The sequence below is a fragment of the Pteronotus mesoamericanus genome, unplaced genomic scaffold (assembly GCF_021234165.1).
Source record: "Pteronotus mesoamericanus isolate MK-2021 breed Mesoamerican mustached bat unplaced genomic scaffold, CSHL_Meso_final contig_272, whole genome shotgun sequence".
Classification (NCBI taxonomy): Eukaryota; Metazoa; Chordata; class Mammalia; order Chiroptera; family Mormoopidae; genus Pteronotus; species Pteronotus mesoamericanus.
In genome coordinates, this window is record NW_026555116.1 from 155137 (window position 1) to 177872 (window position 22736).

The window sequence follows — 22736 nt, forward strand, 5'->3', positions numbered from 1 at the left end:
TTGAGGGTATCATGCAAAGCAAAATAAGTCAGATAGAAAAGGGCAAAAACCACATGATTTCCCTCATATATGGGCTATGAAACAGAAAGCAACAAACAAAATCATAGACACAGTATGGAAATTACCAGAGAAGAGGGTGGGGGGAGGTTGAACACGGTGAAGGGGGGTCAAATACATGGCGATAGAAGGAGACTAGACTTTGGGTAGTGAGCATACAATGCAACACACAGATGATATAAGATAGAACTGTACACTCAGAATTTACACAATGCCATAAATCAATGTCACCCCACTAAATTTAATTTCTAAAAAAGAAGACAAAGGTCTTACCTCCTTCTTCACAATCCGCATAGAAAGCACTTTGTCCACAATGGCTGCATCTTCTTCACTGGGATTCTCCTATGATAAAAGATGCAGTCAGTCAACAGAGATTGTGAGCAAGAGGACAAACCTGTCAAATTGTTTAAGTTCTCAGCTTACCACAAAGAACTGCATGGAAGGCAAAGTCTCGCCATCTGGTTCCTGCACTGGTTCAGGAAGGATAGGCTCAGTTTTTATTGGACCAGTTACATCCACTTCTTCTTCTTCTTCATCGTCTGTGATCTTTATGTCCAAATCCTCTGTATATTTTTTTCGCTTAACTTGACGGTTTGAGCGTCTCTTCTGTAAAGGCAAAAACTGTTAAAATAACTGCTTACTCTCTCAAAGAGAGTACCTTTAAAACTATTTGTCTGTTCCAGGTCCCCAGTTGGGGGAGTGTGAGAGCCAACTGATCGATGTTTCTTTCCCTCCCTCCCCCTGTCTCTAAAAATAAATAAACAAAATCTTTTTTAAAAAAACCCAAAACAACATGCCTATTGTATTGTCATATTTTACTTTAAAACCCCAATGAAAAAAATCAAACGAAAGATAAAAAGCTAATTTATCGCCCTGGCTGGTGTGGCTCAGTGGATTGAGCACAGGCCTGCAAACTGAAAGGTCACTGGTTCAATTCCTGGTCAGGGCACATTCCTGGATCTTGGGGGTCAGTTGGGGGCCTGCAAAAGGCAACTGATCTATGTGTCTCGCATACTAATGTTTTTGTCTTTCCCTTCCCCTCTCTAAAAGTAAATAAAATCTTAAAGAAAAAAAAAAAAGGAGGTTGGAATAAAAAAATTTCATCAACTATATCATGTCAAACCATGTAATTTATTCTATGTATTAAATATAGAGGGTGAGGCAAAAGTAGGATTATAGTTTGGAGTATATCAAACACAGTTCATTCTTGTATTACTATTTAATCATTGTATTATTTTCCATATAAACAACTATAAACCTACTTTTGCCCCAACTTGTATATTATTTTGCTGAACTATTTTATCAAAGAACCATAATCCATCTGAAAGAAACCTGGGTACTTCTGGCAAGAAGCCACGGGATATGAAACAGGACTCTTAAGTCTGTAGGGTGTATAATTACTTCATACCAGGAGCAATCCTAAAGTGCAACAGTGCAAGAAGAATATTTTGTTTCTGCTGTTTTAAAGTTTTTTTGTTTTACTAAAAAGGACTATATGTATCATTTTTCTGCTTAAGTTTTTAGTTAACAATATTTCTTGGAGATGTTTTCCATACAGATATACTTTAGACCTACAGTATTCTTTTATAGTTGATACAATCTTTTAATTTAAGTAACACTTCGAGATCATAAAAAATTAGGAAGGATGGAGAAAAAAATTATTATTTTTTAATCATGATTTTATCACTGGAAAACACACACACAAAAATCAAGTGAGTTATTATAAGCATAATTACTGAAATCAAGCAGAGTTGCATGGCATAAAAAAAATTAAAAATTAATAGTATTCCTACATAGACTCAACCAGAAAATACAATGTATCTATGAAAACAAAAAGATTCTATAAAGGATTAAATTTAGTAAAAAAAAATACATATACTTATATATTTACATCATACATAAAATCTGTATGATGAAAGCTTTAAAACACTACCTGAGGACACAGAGAAGACTTGAGTAAATAGTAATATATACTGTTCTGGAATAAACAGACTTAATTCTCCCTAATTATGTCACTTTGACAAAAAGGATTAATAAAACTTTTAATTAGACAAGCTGTTTCTGAAATTCAAATGGAGAAATAAATATCTAAGATTAACCAGGAAAAATGTGAAAAAAAACCCCTGAGCCTTGGCAGGTATTAAAAACAATATAAAGCTATACTAATTAATTAACACACCTTGCTCTCTCTCCAAGGAGAGATAAACAGGTCAATGAAATAGTGTCTAAATATAGACTAAAATATTTAGGTGGATTTAAAACATGATAAAAAAAAAGTAACAGCTCTAACCAGTGGAAAAAAGTAGATATTCTATAATTGGGATTGAAAACAAATGGCTAGTCATCTAGAGGATGAAAGGAAAAAATTATAAAAGGATCAAAGATTTAAAAGTAAAACAGAGATGTTAAGACATAACATTTCTTCTTTTTTTAAAAATCCTCACCAGAGGGTACGCTTATTGATTTTTTTTTTTTTGAGAGAGAAATATCAATCAGTTGTCTCCTATATACATACTGACCCGGGATTGAACACACAACCTAGGTGTGCACCTTGATGGGGAATCAAACCCACAACCTTTTGGTATACAGGACAACGCTCCAACAAACTTGAGCAACCCAGCCAGGAACTGAGACATATTTCTAAAGGCAAATGTGGGAGCATTTTTTATAATCCTGAAATAGAAAAGGTGTTTCTAATAAATTGATCAACTGCATCTTAGAAAAAATTTTAAGATATCTGCATAAGCCATTATAAACAAGTTGAGACAAATAGTAAAACCTATGCAGAAAATGCTATATGATACACTTCCTAAAAATAAAGAATTTTTTTGAACTAAGAAAAAAATCAATAATACTATAGAAATATGGGCAAATATCATGGATAGATACATCACAGAAAAAATGCAAATGGTCTTTCAATGTAAAAAGATGCTCATAATAAAATAAGTACACTCATAATAAAACAATTACAACTGCAAACTAAACTGAAACCATTTTTTTGCACATAACAGACTGGCAATAATCAGAAAGTTCTGATCAAATGTTTGAAACAGGAACTCATACACTGTTGGTGAGAGTATACATGGCATGACTTTTATAGAAGAAAATTTGACAACACCCTTTGACCCAGCAATTCCACTTCAAAAATATCCTACACATAAATATGTACAAGTGTACAAATCTCTGTAACATTACTTGTGGTAGAAGACCAGAGAAAATCTAAATGCCCAACAACAGAGAATTGTTTAAACAAATTATAATATAGTAAAAAAATGAAATACTATCAAACTAAAAAGAATGGAGTAACCCTGACTGGTAGGGCTCAGTGGGCTGGGCATTGTCCCACACACCAAAACACTGGAGGTTCGATTCCTGGTCAGGGCATACTGCCAGAGTTGTGGGCCACGCCCCTGGTTAGGGGGCATATAGGAGGCAACCAATTGATGTTTCTCTCCCTACCTACCCCCCTCTCTAAAAATAAATAAATGAATGAATGAATACAATCTTTTTAAAAATAAAAATGAAAAGAATAGGGTACACTGACAACACCAAATTTTGAGGATGTGGAACTGAAACTCTCAATACTGGTGTAAGTTTATAACTCTGTAAGCTTTGAAAGCTGGCATATTCTAATTAAGTTGTACATCTGTATGTTTAACTACCCTACAATCTATCAGTTCCATTCCTGAGTATTTAGCTATCGATATGCAAACCTGTATCTACAAAATACTTACACTAAGACTGTTCATGGAAGCCTTATTCATAATACCTCCAAACTGGAAACTACCCAAATGTCCACCAATAGGAAAATGGATAGACACTGTGGTGTATTCATAAACTAAAATATTCCTCAAGGAAAACGAAGAACGAACTACTGGCACATTCAAAGACATTAATGGATCTCAAACACATTATGCTGAAACAAGTGAGACTCAGGGGTACATACTATATGATTCCATTTACATGAAGTTCAAAAACAGGCTAAATTAATCTATGTTAACAGAAATCAGAACACTGGCTGCCTATGGGGGGAGGGAGGGATTGACTACAACAGGGTACAAGGGAACTTTCTGGGGTGATGAGACATGGAACTTCATTAAAAATCTATTTTTGTGTATGTTTCAAAAGTTTCATTATAAAATGACAGTGGAGGGAAGAATGGGCTAGATGTATCTTTTCTGATAAAGAACAACCTCCAAGATGTATTACTGGGGAAAAAAAACCCACAGTCTAGAAGAGTACGTATGGAATGCTAATATTAAGTGGAAGTAGAAGTAGAGTGTTCATGAAAGTGAACAATGTTTCTGAAACACACACACACACACACACACACACACACACACACCCCCCCATCACCTACCCCCACCCCCCGATCTAGTAACAGAAACACCTCTGGGGAAGAGAACTGTGGGAATGTGTGGCTGGGATCTAGATTGTGAGACTTTCAGATTGTCTGCTTTTCTGTACTGTTGTAATTTTTCCCACATGTATGTGTATATTTTTTAACCTAAAAAAAACAGAATGATAAATGGTCAAGGAGTTCTAAAAAACCCTCATGATTCCAAAGAACAAAAATAAAACTACAGCCCTGGCTGGATGGCTCAGTTGGTTAGAGCGTTGTCCCGTACACCAAAAAGTTGTGGATTTGATTCCTGGTCAGGGCACATACCTAGGTTCCATCCCGCATTAGGACATGTTTGGGAGGCAATTGATAATTCTCTCACATTGATCTATCTCTCTCTGAAATCAATAAGCATATCCTTGGCTGGGATTTAAATTAAAAAAAGAAACTATAGTTATCATGACCCACTTACTCTTTTACCCCTCCCCTCAAAGGTAGGTACGCTGTAAAAATAGATCTTGTGTATACTTCCAGGTAAAAAAACCCCCAAAAAACAAAAAGGATGCCTATACATGTACACAGTCTCCCTAAGTGCAATAGCATCATCCCTTAAAAAAAAAAAAAAAGAAGAAAAAGAAAAAGTAGATTCCTTAATTTAAAAAAATGCCTTATTGCTAAAAAATTTTAACCATCATCCAAGCTTTCAGCAAGTCATCATCTTTTTGCTGGTGGAGGGACCTAGCTCCAATTTATGTAAAAAGCAGTATATGTGGAGTACAGAAAAGCAAGGCATGATAAAATAAGCTATGTCACCCTGGCTGGTACGGCTCAGTGGACTGAGTGCCAGCCTGCAAACCAAAGGGTCACTGGTTTGATTCCCAGTCAGGACACACACCTGGGTTGTGGGCCAGGTCCCCAGTAGGTGGCACACAAGAGGCAACCACACATTGATGCTTCTCTCTTCCTCCTTTCTCCACTCTAAAAATATATAAAACCTTAGAAAAAACAAACAAGGTATCCCTGTATTATATACACTATTCTACTACACCTAGCTTTTTCCATTTAATGTGGAGAGTTTTTCAGATTAGCGAACCCTACTCTACTTCATTGTTTTTAATTGTCATGCAGTAGTCTATTACAAGGATTTTCACAATTTTACTTAACTGTTTCTCCACAAATGGACATTTAATTTTTGAATATTTTTGTTACTGCAAATATTGCTGCAATATACACATCACTGCATACTCCTGAGAACATATTCATAAAGTAGTTTCCTAGGTGTAGACTTAATGAGTCAAAGGGTACTAACATTTTTAAATTTTGATATGTACTGATTTGCCAAAAATAAAGTCTCAACATTCCCAATAACTATGCATAAAGTATCTGTTCCCTAAATCCTTTGCCAATGCTGGCAGTGCCATTTGTTATGGCTAAAGTGTGGCCCCCTCACCTAATTTTTTTTTAAAGATTTTATTTTTTTTATTTTTAGAGGAAGAGGAAGGGAGAGACTAAGGGAGAGAAACATCAATGTGTGGTTGTCTCTCGAGTGCCCAGCAGTGGGGACCAGGTCTGCAACCCATGCATGTGTCCGGACTGGGAATCCAACCTGCTACCCCTTGGTTTGCAGGCCAGCACTCACACTAGCCAGGGCCCCCTCCCCAAATTCTTATGTTGAAGCCCTAATAACCCCTAGACCACAGGACACAACTATATTTGGAGACAGGGCCTTTATTTAGTTAGTTTTAATTTTTTGCTGATTAGTTTTCATTTCATTAAAAAATTTAATACTAGCTTTTTAAAAAATTACATTTCAGTTGCAGTTTAAATTCATTACTACTTAGAATTAATTTCAAGTGTAGAGCATAATGGTTGGACCATCATATACTGTACTTTATGAAGTGACTCCCCTTGATATTTCCAGTACCCAGTTCCAGTACCTGGCACCATAGTCAATGTTATTGATTATATTCCCTACACTGTAATTACACCCCTGTGACTATTCTGTAATTACCAATTCCTATCACCTTTTTCACCCAGTCCCCCAACCTCCCTCTCCTCCGGCAACCATCAGTCCATTCTCTGTATCTATGAGTCTGTTTCAATTTTTTATTTTTTTAATTCCACATATAAGTGAAATTATACGATATTTGTCTTTCCCTGACTTATTTCACTTAGCATAATACCCTCAAAGCTCTATCAAGGGCCATCTATGCTGTTGCAAATGGTAAGATTTCATTCTTTTTTTTCTTTTCTTTCCCCTAATTCTCACAGGAGGATATCCAGAGAGAGGACAGGACAGAAAGGGGGAGCAGAGGAAGGGAAAGAGAGACAGAGAGAGACATCAATGTGAGAGAAACATCGATTGGTTGCTTCCCGAAAGTGCCCCAACAGGGGACCAAACCCGCAACCTAGCCAAGTGCCCTGACCAGCAATTGAACCCATAACTTTTCGGACCAACTGAGCCACAGAGGCTAGAGCAGATGTCAATCGTTTTACAGCTGAGGACAGAGAGAGCTTTTAAAAGGTGATTAAGCCCTGGCTGGGTAGCTCAATTGGTTGGAGCATCGACCCATGCACCAAAAGGTTGCGGGTTTGATTCATGGTCAGGGCACATACCTAAGTTGCGGGTTCGATCTCCAGTTGGGACATATACGGGAGGCAACCAACTGACGTTTCTCTCTTTCTCCCTTCCTCTCTCTCTGAAATCAATAAACATATCCTTGGGTGAGAATTAAAAAATAATAAAAAATTTTAAATAAAAATAGAGGTGATTAAAATGAGGCTGTTAGAGTAGGCCCTAATTCAGTTTGACTGGTGTCATTATAAGAGAAAATCTGGACACACGGAAAGACACCAGGGATATATGCACTGGGGAAAGACCATGTGGGGACAGAGTGAGAAGATGGCCATCTGCAACTTAAGGAGAGAAGTCTGAGAGGTATAACTCAGCCTGCTGACCTCTTGATCTTGGGCTTCAGACTGTGAGAAAGCAAATTTCCACTGTTTAAGCCACACAATCTACAGTATTTTGTTATGGCAGTCCTAACAAACTAATACACCGTTTAAAAAATTTTACTAATCTCTGTATTTCCTGTATTACAAAGATTTGCCTTCAGTTTGTTTTTAATAATTTAACAAACACTTTATTTAATCCTGTATTTATTTAACAAATATATATATCTCTAACTGTCCTCTCTTAGCATGAGCTAAATATTGTTCTTTCAGTGTGCTTTATAAATGTTTACATTTACTATTCCTAGTAACCCTACTAGATAGGTATTATGACCTGCTTTTTAGAGATGAGGAAACTGAGACACCAAGAGGTTAAGTAAGTTGCCTGAAGTGACAATGTTAGCAAATAGCAGAGTTAAAATGAGAACGCAAGGAATCTTGCTCCAGAGCCTGTGCTCTTAACCACTATGCTGTTTATGAATTTTTGTTATACACACGTAATTTTTATAGGAAATGAATCAATCTTTTCCTTTATGGCTTCTGAATTTAAATCCCTTCTTAAAAGGACCTACCCCACTTTATAATTTTTTAAAAATTTCATCCATGTCTTATAGAAAGTTCATGATTTCAATTTTTACTTTTAGGCCTTCAATTAAACTAGAATTTATTTTTGTTTAATAATTGACACAAGAAGTCCAGTTTTATTTTTCCTAAGTGGGCAGCCAGCTATTCTGGCATATTTTATTAAATAATCTTTGTCTTCATTAATTTAAAATTACACTTTAATTCATAAACTAAATTCTCATAACTATATGTATATTTCTATACTCAATTATCTTTTATTAATGTTTTGTTTTCTCTAATTACAAACTCTTAGTAATTATTATTTCATAATATAATGTCTGTTTAATCTTGTTGTTGCCTCATTTTCCTTTTCAAAAATGTCTTGGCTATTTTTATTTGTTAATTTCCCCCAGAAGAACCCAAGCATCAGTTTGTCAATGCAGTGAATGTATATTATTCTTAAGGGGAAGCATTTATATTAATAGTTAGAGAGGTACTTAAGGTTTGTTTAGTCCAAACCTCTGTTTACAGGTGAGCATTTTAGACACAGCTAAGTTAAGTAAATGGTCCAGGCCCATAGTCTCCTGAATTTTAATACCAGGTTCTATCTATGGTTGGAAACTAGAGCAAAAGGTGATATCCTAAGGCAACAATCAGAGACAGAGAACTGAAGTTCTTCTGGTTCGGCTTCTTTTATTCTCTTCCAGTGCATCTCATCTTCAAAAGGTAGGAAGAAACATTGTTTAAGCACCCCAGTTCAGAATCAGAACCCTAAAGCGTAGAAAAAGTAAGGCAAAAGGGATAGTTGGATAGTTCTAAAAGAAACCAAAGTATTAAACATGGCCATGACAATAATTGTAAAGCATAATTTCACTTTTGTTTAGCGTTTGAAACACTAGAAATTAGGAAAATGAATACTGCTATTTTTACAGTGATATGCTTTTTGCCTAAAAAGACAAACATTTAAAAGACATGACCATGACCAGATCCTACCTCTTTTACCTTTTAGGCCTACCTCTGGACTAGAAAAACTGTTGAAATATGCATAAGCTTATTAAGTCTCAGTATCTACTCCTGGTTTGTTTCTCAGAATTTACCTTGATTTTTCTACTAAGTTCTTCACAGATTCTTTTACCTGAATGCTGCTTTCTTCATCTTCCCGGGGTGACTGTGCAGGCATGATTTCCACATCTGAATTATCAGAGGAGGTATTACGCTTTCTCTTCTTACCCACCACAGGAGTGATGGTGCTAAATGGAAAAAAAAAGACCAAAATCATGTTCAATGGCGGCAAGGAAAATCTAGGAGTAAGAAAATATAATTAATCTAAACCACTGCAGATGAAACTTCCAAACAGAAGTATCTACACTTCAGTCTGTGGAACATACAGCTGTTGGGGAGGGTGTATGAAAAAAGGTTACTGAGGTTTCTAAACCAGCGGGTGATCTTGACACCAGATTTTGTCAAATCCTTACTACCACTGGATTCACAAGTACCTGAGGGGAGGTAACTTAAGAGAGCAGCATGAATACTAGACTAAGAATTACTAGGTCTTATTTTAGTCCCAGTTCTGTCACTAGCTGGGCAGTAGTTTCCTTTTTTGTAAACACTGACGCTACCTGGCCTGACAGTTAAGGATCAAATAAGATAATTGATATGAAATTTATTTTTTTAAAAGCTAAAAAAATCCTGTATCAATATAAAGCATTATTATGATTACATGACAAATGCTGAGAAGTCCTAGGGAATTGAAGCTAGGCAGAAAGGAGTGAAGCTGTAAGACATGAAAGGGAAAGAGAGAACACTCAACTGTGACAAGAATTACATGGCAAGCCATGGTTCTGTCAACACTGGTTAAGACTGACAGTGGCTGCTGAAATCTTTTCTACTTCACAGAGGAGATAAAAGAACAGGGCAGCTATGCCTCCAAGCAGCTCTTTTACTAGTGTGGGTGGTAGGGAAGTAGTGAGAAACCCTTCACACTACAGTGATACCAAATCAGGAAGAATATATAAAATCGTAGTCACAGCTTTTAAATGTAACCCCTAACACAATGATCTTTTCCTGTGCCTTAGTGATTCTTTCAAAATATGCAAACTTGCAAATTTTTCTTTAACAAATAAAGCAAGCACTGACACAGAGAAAATAAAGGCCTTCTTATCTTCTCTGACAGATCACTTTGAACTATGTCGTTGCTGAATATAAGTATTTCCTCTCAACACTAATTTAAAAATGAATACACTGCCCTTGAATGTCCTATCAAAATAGCAAAGGGCAGTACTCACTTCAGCTTACTCTTGCCCTTGGTTTTGGAGGCACCAGATGTTTTGCTCTTCTTTGGCTTTTCTTCCTTGAGCCTCTCGCCACTGCTCTTTTTCCTGCGTTTCTTTTCACCTTCCTCCTCAGGCCGAACGCTGGGCAACTCATCTTCATTCAGGACTCGAGGTATGTTCTGCTCACCTCGAGCACGGGCCCTAGCAATGGCCTCTGCTACAATCCGATTTGCTTTCTCTTGTTTCTTCTGGTGCTCCAGCCTGCGGTTTTCCTCCATTCCTGTCTTGCCCCCCGTATGAGGGGCAGAGCTTGCTGGTGAGGACAGAGCTGCCACTTCACTGGCACTTAGGACTTTAACTACAGAAAGTCCAGAAGAGGCCCCTTGGGAAGAGCCAGCCTACAGAAATGAAAGCACTAAAATGTCAACATGTTGTAGGTAAATGGCCTAAATAAAACCCAGCTCTGAAGCAGGTAGACTTGAAACTTCAGTTCACTAACTCCTTAAGAATCACACTCAGACCCAAATCTCACTAAACCTGGACACATATTTTTAAAAACAAGGTTTGTTTGTTTGTTTGTTTTGGTAGGAAACGGTAAAAAAAGGCAATAATCGTGCCAAATCAAACTGCAATATCTTTTAACCATGCTCCTAATGTTGAAACCCATCTTCATTATTCTAGAAAAATTCCAAACAATATAACCAATACAGTACTGGTCTCTGGATTAAAAAAAACCTCAAATTCTCCTCTTAGCTTACCTTTACCTTGGGGGGAGGGGAGTGATAATCACTTGACCACTTTAACACTACTTATCTTGCAAATGAGGATATTTAGAGCCAGTTTTATTTTACAAGATTGTAAATGAGACAGTTCAAAGACAAATACCAGATAAATTACCTCATCCCAACCCAGTAACAACCCTTCAATCTTCTCATGATATAATTAAAACAAGGTTTTCATGGGGAAAAGAAAGAAAAGTATACACCTCAGTTCAGATGTATAAATCTAAACAGGCCCCATACTCAACAATGAATGGTTGCTGAGGGTAGTAACTGGGGACTTAAGTCTATTTTCCCCACCTGTGTCAGTCTCACCTGTGGCTGTAGTACCACCTTGAGTGGTACTGAAAGTCTTTGTCCTGGGCTCTGTCCTGGTCCCATTATCTGAGCCTGCTGCACAGAAGAGAGTGTCACTGGCTGGGTTGAGGGTGGCTGCTGGGGCTGAGGCTGTGATGATGGAGGCTGTGGTACAATCTGGATTTTCTGCTGTGGCTGCTGAACCTGCAGCTGGATAGTTACTACTTTGGCAGGCTGCCCCTGGGCATTCTTGGCTTGAGTCAGGGCTGCTAGTTGGTTGCCCTGTAACACTATCTTCCCTGGTAGACTCCCTAGCACGACACGATGTCCTTGGGGACCTCCAGACTGTGGCTGCTGGAGGACCAGGGTGATGCGTTTGGATTCACCCTAAAGAAAGGAAATTGCAAGGGGTACATTAAAGGGTGGCATACCCTTAAATATTTACACCAGTTTCCCTCATCCTAGAAAAGTAAAACTGAGGGGGATTAGACAGTACAATTCATTTTGCTCATCCTCTTCTCTGTCTTGATAGACTCTTTTCTGTAACACCTCTGCCCCGTGGGTATCAAGGCTATTTTTGAAAAACTCCTGATGGGAGGCTATCTTCTAAGACAGTCATTCCATTTTTTGGAATTCTATTAGAACAAAAGTATTTTTACTGAACTGAAATCCACCGCTTCATAGTTTCTTTCCACTGGTCCTACTTATCTTAATGCTGCTGCCATCACCCCCAAACTCTTTGGTCCTTTATTCAGAGGTGAGACCCTCTATTTTCTTAGAATAGAAACTGGCCTTTTCACTGAGCAAAGCAGGAAGACAATCTTAGTAATAAGAACAGGGAAAAGAGACACATAACTTCTATAAATCTTACAAATATAAATTGTTTTCCAAAAATTCTTTTTTCCCATAGCATCCTGTATTTCTCATAAAACTTTCTATCATACATTATTGTGAATTCTTGTCTATCTTGCCTGGCAGACTGTAAGCTCTGTAAGCAGAGGGACTGTGGCTGTCTGGTTCAGCATCAGCATCAGTAAGAATTCAAAAAAGTATGTTAACACTAACTGCTTCCACCTGATAGGCAGTAAGTATGTGGCTGTCAACATTAACTGTTAAAAAGCAAAGATGGGATTTAAATAGGATTTCCTAGAGCTAACTCTCATGTGTTCTCTCTCACACAATTACTGGGCCCTCTACTAAACCAAAATTCACCTCCCCCTTTCACTCAAGTCACCTGAGTAGGTGTAGAGGTCAGAGTAACTGCAGGCTTCAGTGGGGGCCCTGTGGCCCCAGGGTTTCCAGCAGGAGCTGAACCCTTAACTGGCTGTAGGACCAGCTGCTTTACTGGTCGGCTGGGCTGGACAATGCGCTGAACAGTAGTAGCCTGGTTCCCAGGGACCTTGGCGGCCAACACTGTATTACCAGAGACAATGGAAACACCTGGTCGAAGGGGAGTGCCGGTCAGCACTTTGGTAAAAGTGACTTTTCCACCATTGGCTGTGCCAGCCACCAAGGGCTGAGCTGTGCTGGTGATACCTTGGGCCTGAATTTGTGCCACATGGGCACCAGTGACTGAGGAGCTTGGTGGGGCTTTAAGGATAACAATCTTAGGGGCTGACTGAGGTGGTTGCCCTCCAGCACTACTAGAGGACACGGCTGTGGCAGAGACACCCATGAAAGGATTCCCTTGGCTCAGGATCTCCTGGTTCTTGGAGACCTGTAAAAGTCCTGATGTTGGCGTTGGTGTCTGTAAGACAGGTTGGGCTGGCTGCTCCTGGCTGACAGGCTGAGTGGTATAATCATGCAAGGTTAAAGATTCTGGAGCTGGAGCTGTCGATTCCTTGGGAAGTTCTGTGGAGGCTGTTTCCTCTGGTGGGGGGACCAGATCAGTTGCTGATGGATTCCCCACGTCACTACCTCCACCATCCTGGTTCATCTGATCCAAGGAGTCCAGAGAGCTTGGCAGTCCAAGGGCTTCCTCAATGGGGTCTTGTGTGACCTGGTTGAAGCTGTCATCAGTCAGAGAGTCCAGGCCAAATAAATTTGGGTCATCAAACAGATCCATGATGGGGTCTGCCATCTTGGGACAGCAATGGAGGATGCTTCCCCAAGGTCTAGGAAGGGAAAGGGGAGGGGGGGTACTGGCTCTCCCCTCCCCTCCCCTATTAAGAAAAAATGTACACAATGGAAGACTACTCTTCAGGTAAAGAGGCAAGAAACAAGTGCATGTCAGATTGTCCTGACCTTCATGGAGCAAGATGGCTAGGTCTTCAGAGGAAGATGGTGGAACTCCTGTTGTGGGAAGACAAATGAGAAATAGGCAAAGTAGGTGAGCTCATGAAAAATTCCTCCTTCTTAGGTATCAACCTTTATTATCAAATCACATCAAAATAATAAAAGAAGGGGGAAATATGAAGTAATGTGAAAGCAGAGACAAAGAAGAAAACACCCACATATCTGCTTCAAAACTGAAACTCAAAAAGTAATAATAAAATAAACCTACCCCCTTTTGGGTCCCAAATTTCTCATCACTTCCTATATATACCCTATATTTCAGTCCAACTAGATAACACAGTTCCCTTTTCATGATTCTTATCTATATGTCTTTGCCTATTATGCTGTAGCTTCTGCCTCAACACCCCACCACACCCCCAACATCTCTCCCAGCTGAAATCTTTCCCACCCTCCAAGTTCTTCATAAGGTGAGGCCCTTTATAAGAGCAATTTGTGATTACTTGGTCCTTTCACCTCCTTTAAATAACCCAGCATTGTTTGCACCTTATCGAAAGCACTTACATTTAATATTATATACTAAAATGATGAGTGTTTTGTCCATATCCTCTGAAGGCCCAAATGGTTCCTTCATGCAAATTTTAAAAAGCTGCCTGCTCCTCAAGATGCTTGTCTGCCCTCTGCTGGAAATTTGTCATATTATTGATGATAACAAATTATGTGCAATGCACACCCTGCACAACCCTGTATGGTGGCCCAGTTCCTCCTTCCCAAAAAGACAAAAAAAGTTCCTTATGATGGGGGACCATGTATTATATATGTGTGGATCTGTAAAGAACCATCAGGATATTGCATATGTAGTCGTTGCTCAAAAAATATTTAATGAATTAATATATTTGCTTGCAGTAACTGGAATGAACCATTCAGGCCTTACAGACACTAATCAGGGGAGTCAGCAGCCCACATGCGGCCCATGATGGCTACAAATATGACCCAACACAAAATTGTAAATTTAGTCAAAAGCTTTTATTTTGCTTATCAGTGTTTGCTAGCTAGCACTTGTGTATTTAATGTGTGGCCCTGAGACATCAAAAGATTGGATACCCCTGCATGGTAATCCCTGATTCTAAAATGAGACAGTATAAAGTGTCCCATCTTGAAAAACTTCTATAATAACTGAAAGTATGTTTACTAAATCCACATCTGGGGCTTCAAGTCTATGAAAATGCTGGAAAAAGGAAAAACTAATAAAAGGAATTAGTGTATCAGCAATAACTAAACTACACAAAAAAGTTGTCTATCTGTTCTTTGTAATATGATGCCAGTATATGACAATCCAAGAAAGCCTTGTTTGATAAAACCATTTCTCCTAACTTTTAGAAGACACCACAGAAGAAATTTGTCAGTGACATAGAGTATAAACTTGACCGAAGAAAGCTTTTCCACACAACCCCCAAACGTTTTCTCTTCCATAACCCATTCCAGTTATCCTTACAAAACAATATTGCCATGCGGGTAAATATCCCGGAAATTCACTGACTATCTGTTTTTAAGATAGATTAAAAAAACACTTATTGGTAGCTGGCACATCAGTCAAAATTGGAAAGTACATGTGTGACATCTCCACCAATTTGTTAAACAAGATCTTCCTTACTTCAGTAATTATGTACACTTACATCTCACACAGGATCCCTATCACTTCCCACTCCTGGGATAAACTATTCCACCAGCTAATTCCAGCCTCTCCTATCTAATTCCCTGCCCCAGCTACTCAAAATGATGACCAGAAAGTTATCAATATTTCTTGATTAAATAAAAATCTACTCAATAATTTTATAATTTTCCTCAACACTGCCATCAACTTATTCCTAGTTATACCCTTGCTTTGCTACTTACTATCTTTCATCTCCTATTCACTGTCAGAGAAGCTACACTATCCAAGGGAAGTTACACTAAATATCTAACAGTTAGGTATCATATAAACACTACAATGAAAGTTTTCACTAACTAGAAGTTTATGCTGATAATAGTTTATAACTTCCCTTTTCTCCCATGGGGTATTTTGCCTTTTCCACAACTTCTTGCTATTTATTCACCCAAATGCTCTTTCTTCCTTCAACAACAGCCCAATCTCAGTCAAAGATCTCTTTTTTTTTATCCTCACCTGAGGATATGTTTATTGATGAGAGAGAGAGAGAGAGGGGGGGGAGGGGAAAGGGGGAAAGATGAGAGAGAGAGAGAGAGAGAGAGAGAGAGAGAGAGAGAGAGAGAGAGAACACACCATCGATCTGTTGCCTCCTAAACACACCAACCCAGGATCCACTGGGGATCAAACCCACAACCTTTTGATGCATGGGATGATGCTCAAACCAACCAAGCCACCTGGCCATGGTGAAAGATCTAATTTTTTTAATGGAGAAACATGACTAACAGTTTCTGAATTATTGCCTTATTCTCCCCTCTCCCCAATGATTCAAGTATTATACATTTGTAAAGATCAAGGCATTTATCATTTTTCTCCCTTCCCAGTTTTAGGGTCAAATTTCTGCTTCCCCTGGTTCAGTCTGGGCCCAATAATTTAAAAAACCTCACCACTGACTTAAAGCTCCACCACCAAATCTAATGGCCTTTCAGTCCCATCCCATCAACTCACTTCTACTGACCTAATTCATCTTGTACGTATCTTAAAATCATAGTCTGCTGCTCCTTTCTAACTCCCACCTTTAAACTGTCCTTGCCTCTCAAAAAAATTAAACCTCTCCCAACAAACCTCCAACTTTCTTCACCCCTCCTTCTATTCTTTCTTGTGGGTCACCCTAGCTGTTTCCACATCTGGCCTATCCTACTACACTCTTCTATCCCATGCTTCAAACCTTGGTAGTAAAAATAGAGCTTAAGCATTGAAATATATGAAGCATTAGATACCCCAAGTAAAGTGCCTATATAAAGAAGTCATATCACTGCCCAAAAGAGAAACACATGTATATGCTCAAAAGGAAAAGAGAGTTTAATGATTGCAATTACTCACTTTCGCTAACTCCAAACTAATGACAGAAACCTTGAGGGGTAGGAGTTAGGGAGAAGAGGAACAAACTAGTCAGTTAAGGTTAAAATCCAAGACCTTACCCATATTCTCCAAACAACAAGCCAGCTAACATTAAGAAATACTTTATATAATTGCCCCTCATCTCACCTCTTTCTTAAAGGGGTGGGTAACTACTCTTTCCCTTCCGTGTAAGTCTAAACTGCTGTTCTTCTGCAGTTTTATTGCCTTTAATATACTTCCTCTTGTTTTTATTAAAAATCTACAGTTCCAACTCTCCTCTTCTAATTTTCATGTTTCCTCACCCTTGCCAATTTCGATAGCAACTTTTCTGTCCAATCATAAAAGACTTTATTTTAATTCTACTCTATACTTTTCCATCGCAGTTTTCCCATATTTTTCAACAAAGCAGAGATTCTCAGCTGGGGGATGGACGGAGTAGTAGTTTGTAAATGTGTGTTCAATGTCGTAATTTTATATTTATCAAATGGAAAGGAAAAACACACTTCATTGTTTAGGTTATTCATATTCAGTAAAACTGGACAACATCTTCTTGGCTAGTGAGGATGTGTAAAAGACAAGGGGAGTGGGGGAAGCAGAGAAAGAAGCAGCGTGCCTGGCTTGGAAGGGTTATGAACAGCTCTGTGGTAGGGTAAGATTTCTTATGGTCTCTCAAAAGGGAGTGTACCAGTTATTGTTTATGATGGATGAGAAGCACTGCAACAGAGATTAACCCAGTTGTCTAATAGGTAAATTTATATAAACTCAACTACAGACATCCATTCTTCATTTACAGATTTCTCTGCACTGCCCACCCTCTTAGAAGATAATCAACAAATGCCATATTGATTGACAAATGCAGGCCTTTTTTGGTAATATGTACTTTTACAAAGTACCACCCATGCCCATTTAACCTCTAACTGCTCAAAGATTCAGAAAATAACAAACTATTTTACTTCAAAGTATGAATCTTGTTATTGGAAACTGTATCCTTTCAGGAGTATCAGCTGCCAACCGGCATAAACATGTTATTGAAACAGAAGATGCTCAGAAGCAGCTTAAATAAGAAATCCCTTGAAAATAATCAGAAGGCCTAAAATGAAAATCACTAACATACTCATAAAACAGAAGGAGTTAAAAACTGTACTGTGGAGACATTTGTGAGACCCAAAAGGTCTCATACCTTATAAAGAAATGGGAAACACACACCCAAGGTGAATGTAATCACAACTTAGGGTCAGCTAGGGATCAGGATGGAAGGACACAGACCATAAGAAATGGAGCTTTTAACTTGGAGTCACTCAGAAGATCTCCCTGAAGAAGACTGAGATCCCAGGCCATTTCCTCTATCTTCACCATTCTCACTGCTAAACGTAGCTACTGTTTTTGTTTTCCCGATTACTTAAGGAAAAAGCACACCTCAATCAGGGGTATGGACATTTGGGGGCAAACATGGCTGATAAAGTGAGCCCTTCTGAATAAACAAGAAAAGCAGAATAGGCAACTATGAAAGCTAAACGCATGTACGTATGTTCAGGGGATAAAGATGAAACTACAGAAATTATGTACTCATGTGAAATAAGGGAAGGGGCAAGGTAAGGAAGTCAGGGGTTTATGAACAGAGAAACGCGACTGGGGGGGTGGGGGTGGCGGGGACCCGGGTACATTACCTGTTCATACTGCCGGGGTTGGTGCCAGTAAGGCCCATACAGCAGAGACGGGGGATTTCTGGCAACTGGCGCCCCAAAATGGAGATGAGGTACATGCACTTGAAGGAGGGAGCCCTCCAGAGTGGGGATGGCCAAGACGGGAAGATGCGGGGGGGGGGGGGGGTAAGGGGGGGTGTGGATGCCGGGGTGGGAGCAATGTTAGGGCGGAAGCTACAGGCAGGAAGGCGCGACAAGCCCTGAAGGAGAAAAGGAGCTGTGCCTCACCCCCAGGGGGGCAGAGAGGTGCCTTTACCTGCAGCGGCGTGGGAGGGGGGGCCGGTTCGCCCCTCTCGCTGTCTCTCCAGCACCAGTTCCCCCCTCCTCCTGCGCAACCTAACCTGATGCTCCAGCCCGCCCCGCGCCCTGATTGGCTAAACGTCCCTGCCACTCAACAGAAAAGCACACACGCAAAACAGCGCAAAGGGTGGGACTTGGGAGAGCTCCCCCTCCCCCGCAAGCGCGAGTTAGTTTGAGAGCGCACGGAGAGGCCTATCCGGTTTCTAAGGCCGAGGAAAGCCTGCAGCTTGCTTGAAAAAAAAAAAAAGGGGCCTGGCCAGAGGAACCGTCTCATGCTGCAAGAAACTAGTCCTAGGGATTAAATTCCCTACAACCTACACTATATTCTGCACACCAAAGAGCATGAACTCAGGAAGGAAGGTTCCACACTAGGCCAACTCTGCCTCCCCCTGAATTCCCTGCCTTCCAGCAACCCTGTCAACCCTCCTGCTGTAGTGACTGCACCTTATCCTACCCATTAAAAAGGGCTAAATCCTCCCTTCATCATGGGAGTGAGGCAGCCCAGTTGACGGATATGGGGCCTTTTTACTCTTAAAAGATAAAGCACTCTTTCCACCACAACTCCAAATACTGGTTTGCATTCTTGACACTACAACCGGTGGGCAGCAGCCATCTCTTTCCAGGAGCTCTCTAACAACTCCCAGCCCCACCCCTCCAAACACACACCCAACTCCTCACCTCAAAACCTGGTCTCCTGCCCCTACCTCATTTCCTTTGAAACTCAGCCTCTTTGATATACTAGCTATGGTCCACTTTGCAATGCCACTTAAGACCACTCATTCCCAATGAGGCTAGTCAACTCCAGAATGATGCATGCTTAAATTCCCCAGAGTAAACTGTTATTAAAAACAGTTGCTGACTTCCTGACCATGATTCCCCTGAAATGTAACCATTCTCAACATTGAAATCCTACTTTCTGTACTCTGGGACACCAATGAGGAAGCAGATAACTTGGTTGTAAATCTCCTTTTTATACATCCTAGCATTACCACTATTGCTAGGAACACCCAATTACCACTCCTGTAAACAGCAACACTATTTTCCTATTCACTCAGGCTCAAAACCTCAAAGGTGTCTCTGCAACCTTCTCTTGTGTCCACCATTCAATCATTCGCCAAGTTCCATCAACTCTTGCAATATATCAGGGCCAAACTTTGGAGTTGGCAAAGACTTCGGCAATCATACAAAGTCTGCCCTCTTGTACAGAGGAGAAAACTGAGGCTTAGAGAGTAGAGTGATTCAACTATGAAATTAAGTGGCAAAGTTAGGATTCATATATCTTGACTCTTCTGTCTCTGTTGCCTCTTTATTTATTCAGTTGCTTGTGTAAGCACCCCCCAACTAATCCATTCTGCTACCAATTTCCTAAAACACAGTATGGCCAAATCAGTCTCCAGCTTAAAAACTTTCAAAGGTTCCCTGTTACTTAACACATAAATTTTAAGATCACATTTTGCCTTTCCAGTCTTATTTTCTACTATTCTTCCACATATACACTTATAAGCTAGGAAAAAAGACAACTTACTATTTATTATTTAATCATTTATTGAGCACATGATATACCAAGTAATCTGGTAGTATTAGAGAACCAACGATGAATAGACATGATCTCTATCCTCAAAGAATTCATAATACGTAGGAGTATATTTGAGTATATATGTTGGGAGAAGGTAAAGAGTATGGATTATGACAGCAGTGACAAATGTAAACGATTACAATACAAGATGATATATGCAATGAAATAAGCAGGGGGCTATTACAGAAACAAAAATGAAAGGAACTTAATAACTTAGTAGGATAAGGTATCAGGGAAGTAATTTTTTTTAAAAAGATTTTATTTATTTATTTTTAGAGAGAAGGGAAGGGGGAGAAAGAGAAGGGAAGGGAGGGAGGAGAGGGAAAGAAACATCAGTGCTTGATTGCATCTCGTGTGCACCCCCTACTGGGGACCTGGCCTGCAACCCAGGCATATGCCCTGTCTGGAAATGGAACCATTGACCCTTTGGTTCACAGGCTGCACTCAATCCACTGAGCCACAGGGCTCAAGGAAGCAGTTTCTTAATGGACAAGGAGTAAACTAGGAAAGGTAAGTCAGCTACAGGAAAGTGTATTCAGGCAGCAAAAACAGTAAGAGGAAAAGCAAAAAAAGGACAGCAATGAGAAACAACATGAAACATGTAGCAGACATTCTAATGTAGTTCAGTCTTGCCAAAGTATAGATCACAGAGAAGAAATTAGAGAGAGATGAGATTGAACGGATAGGTAAAGGCCAGACCCTGCAATGAGGGTCTTGAATACCACATTAAAGCATTTTTTCCTCTTTTCAAAAAAAGATTTTATTTATTTATTTTTAGAGAGAGGGGAAGGGAGGGAGAAAGAGCAGAAGAGAATCAGAAATGTGAGAAACACTGACCCGCTGCCTCTTGCAGGCCCCCAGCTTGGGGATGGGCCAGCAACCTAGGTATGTGCCCGGACCAGGAATCAACTGGTGACCATTCGGTGACCATTCTGTTTGAGGGAGGATGTCCAACCCACTGAGCCATGCCAGTCAGGGCAAAGCATTTTCTTACAGGTGGATGTGGAGCCACTGAAACAGGGAATGACATGACCAGAACTGCACTTTGGTTAGCTAACTCTGGCTGCTAGAGAAGAGAACAGATTTGGGGGATGAGGGGACAGAAGACACAGAAGTAATTAGGAGGCTGCTATGGTAGTCTCAAAAAGGGTTGTATAGTAGATATTTGCTGATTTTCTTTCTGCCCAGCAACCAAAAGCTCTCTTCCTATATTAGGGGAATAGGCAGGTAAGAGTCTTCAATGGGAGGCTGGATATTACCTCCCACTGTAGAGCTAGGGGGTAGGGGGAATGGAAGGTGGGAGGAGGAAGTCCCACCTTCTCTTCCTGACAGATAGAAAATACACACAAGACCTAGGCTACTTTAACTGGACACTTCCTAGGGAAACTTTGACTTTGAAGAGGTAATACAAAGACCCCGAACCAAGCAGTTAGACAACATTCAGCATCTTAAACAGATTGTTCAGTGGTGTGACCTTAACTATGTTCTCTGTTTCCCTAACTTCCCTTGGTTTTAGATCATTTTCTATACCAGGTTTTCTAGCATCCCCATTTATTTTGTGAGCCATACAATGTCCTTCCAATAAATCCCCTTTCTACTTGAGTTAGCCAAAAAACTCAATGATGATTGAGTTTTGATGATTTTTGTGGTTTGCAAACAAGAATCCTAACAAGATGATTAGGGCCTGAATCATAGCAGTAAGTTTCAAAAGGTAATGATGCGAAGGAAGGGATAGAGCCAAGTAATACTTATGGGATACAAATTGGAGAATTTGGAGTTTTGAGGCAAAGATAACTTCAACCATGTTGAGTATGAGTTACCTGTGGTATGTTAAGTAGTGATATTCAATAGGAGGTTGGATGTATGACTCTAATTGTTGGCTTGGTGATAGGTTTAGCGTTACCAATATCTAAATGGTAGTTTCAAGAGTGAAGATTACCCAGGGAATGTGAAGAGCAAAGCAAGTGTACAAAAAACTGCATTAATACTGTTGGGGTCTGTGAAGAATTGGAGAACCCATGTCAATTCCAAAGAGAGTAGCTGCTACCAGCTCTAGTTAAGTGTTGCCATGTGGCAATATACATCCAACGCTGAGTGAGAACTTCAGATTTTTCAAAAGCCAGAAATAAGAGTTTTATGTAAATCTTCTAGGTTTTAAGTGTACACTGCATAAAAAAAAAAAAAAGAATGTTTTAAATGTTGTACAGACTAAACAACGCTTAGCTGGACCACCAATTGTTGAGATTTTTTTTATGTAGTGTGAGAAAAACTAAGGAAGAACCCAGGAGAAAATCAGGATTTAAGAATCAGAATAAGCTACACCTAGCAAGAAGGTAGAGAAGGAAAAGTCAGAGAAGCAGAGAGCGCAATTTCACAGAAGCAAATAGAGCAGAGTATTGCAGGGGAAAAGGGTGAACAATTATATTGAACAAAACAAAAATGTCCAATAATATAAGAACTTTAAAATGTCTACTGGATTTAATAATTGAAAACCTCTTGATCCCTACTTTTCATTGTCAAGCCAAACGTTATCAGTCCAATATGAGCTTTCATAGCATTTTAAAGTACTTTTTAAGAGTAATTATCTTTGCCCTGACTGGCATGGCTCAGTGGCT

General features: G+C 39.5%; 1 protein-coding gene across 2 annotated transcripts in view; it reads right to left on the minus strand.

Annotated features, from left to right (window-relative positions):
• Positions 1 to 22736, minus strand: part of CHD8 (chromodomain helicase DNA binding protein 8) — a 59844-nt gene that overhangs the window by 28482 nt on the left and 8626 nt on the right. For both annotated transcript variants that reach the window (XM_054575271.1, XM_054575270.1), the window contains exons 2-7: positions 12499 to 13556; positions 11283 to 11651; positions 10201 to 10586; positions 9051 to 9165; positions 481 to 663; positions 331 to 399 (exon numbers count right to left, since the gene is read on the minus strand). In XM_054575271.1, the coding sequence (XP_054431246.1) occupies positions 331 to 399; positions 481 to 663; positions 9051 to 9165; positions 10201 to 10586; positions 11283 to 11651; positions 12499 to 13344 (1968 nt within the window). In that variant the 5' untranslated portion in view covers positions 13345 to 13556. The remainder of the gene's footprint in view (positions 1 to 330; positions 400 to 480; positions 664 to 9050; positions 9166 to 10200; positions 10587 to 11282; positions 11652 to 12498; positions 13557 to 22736) is intronic.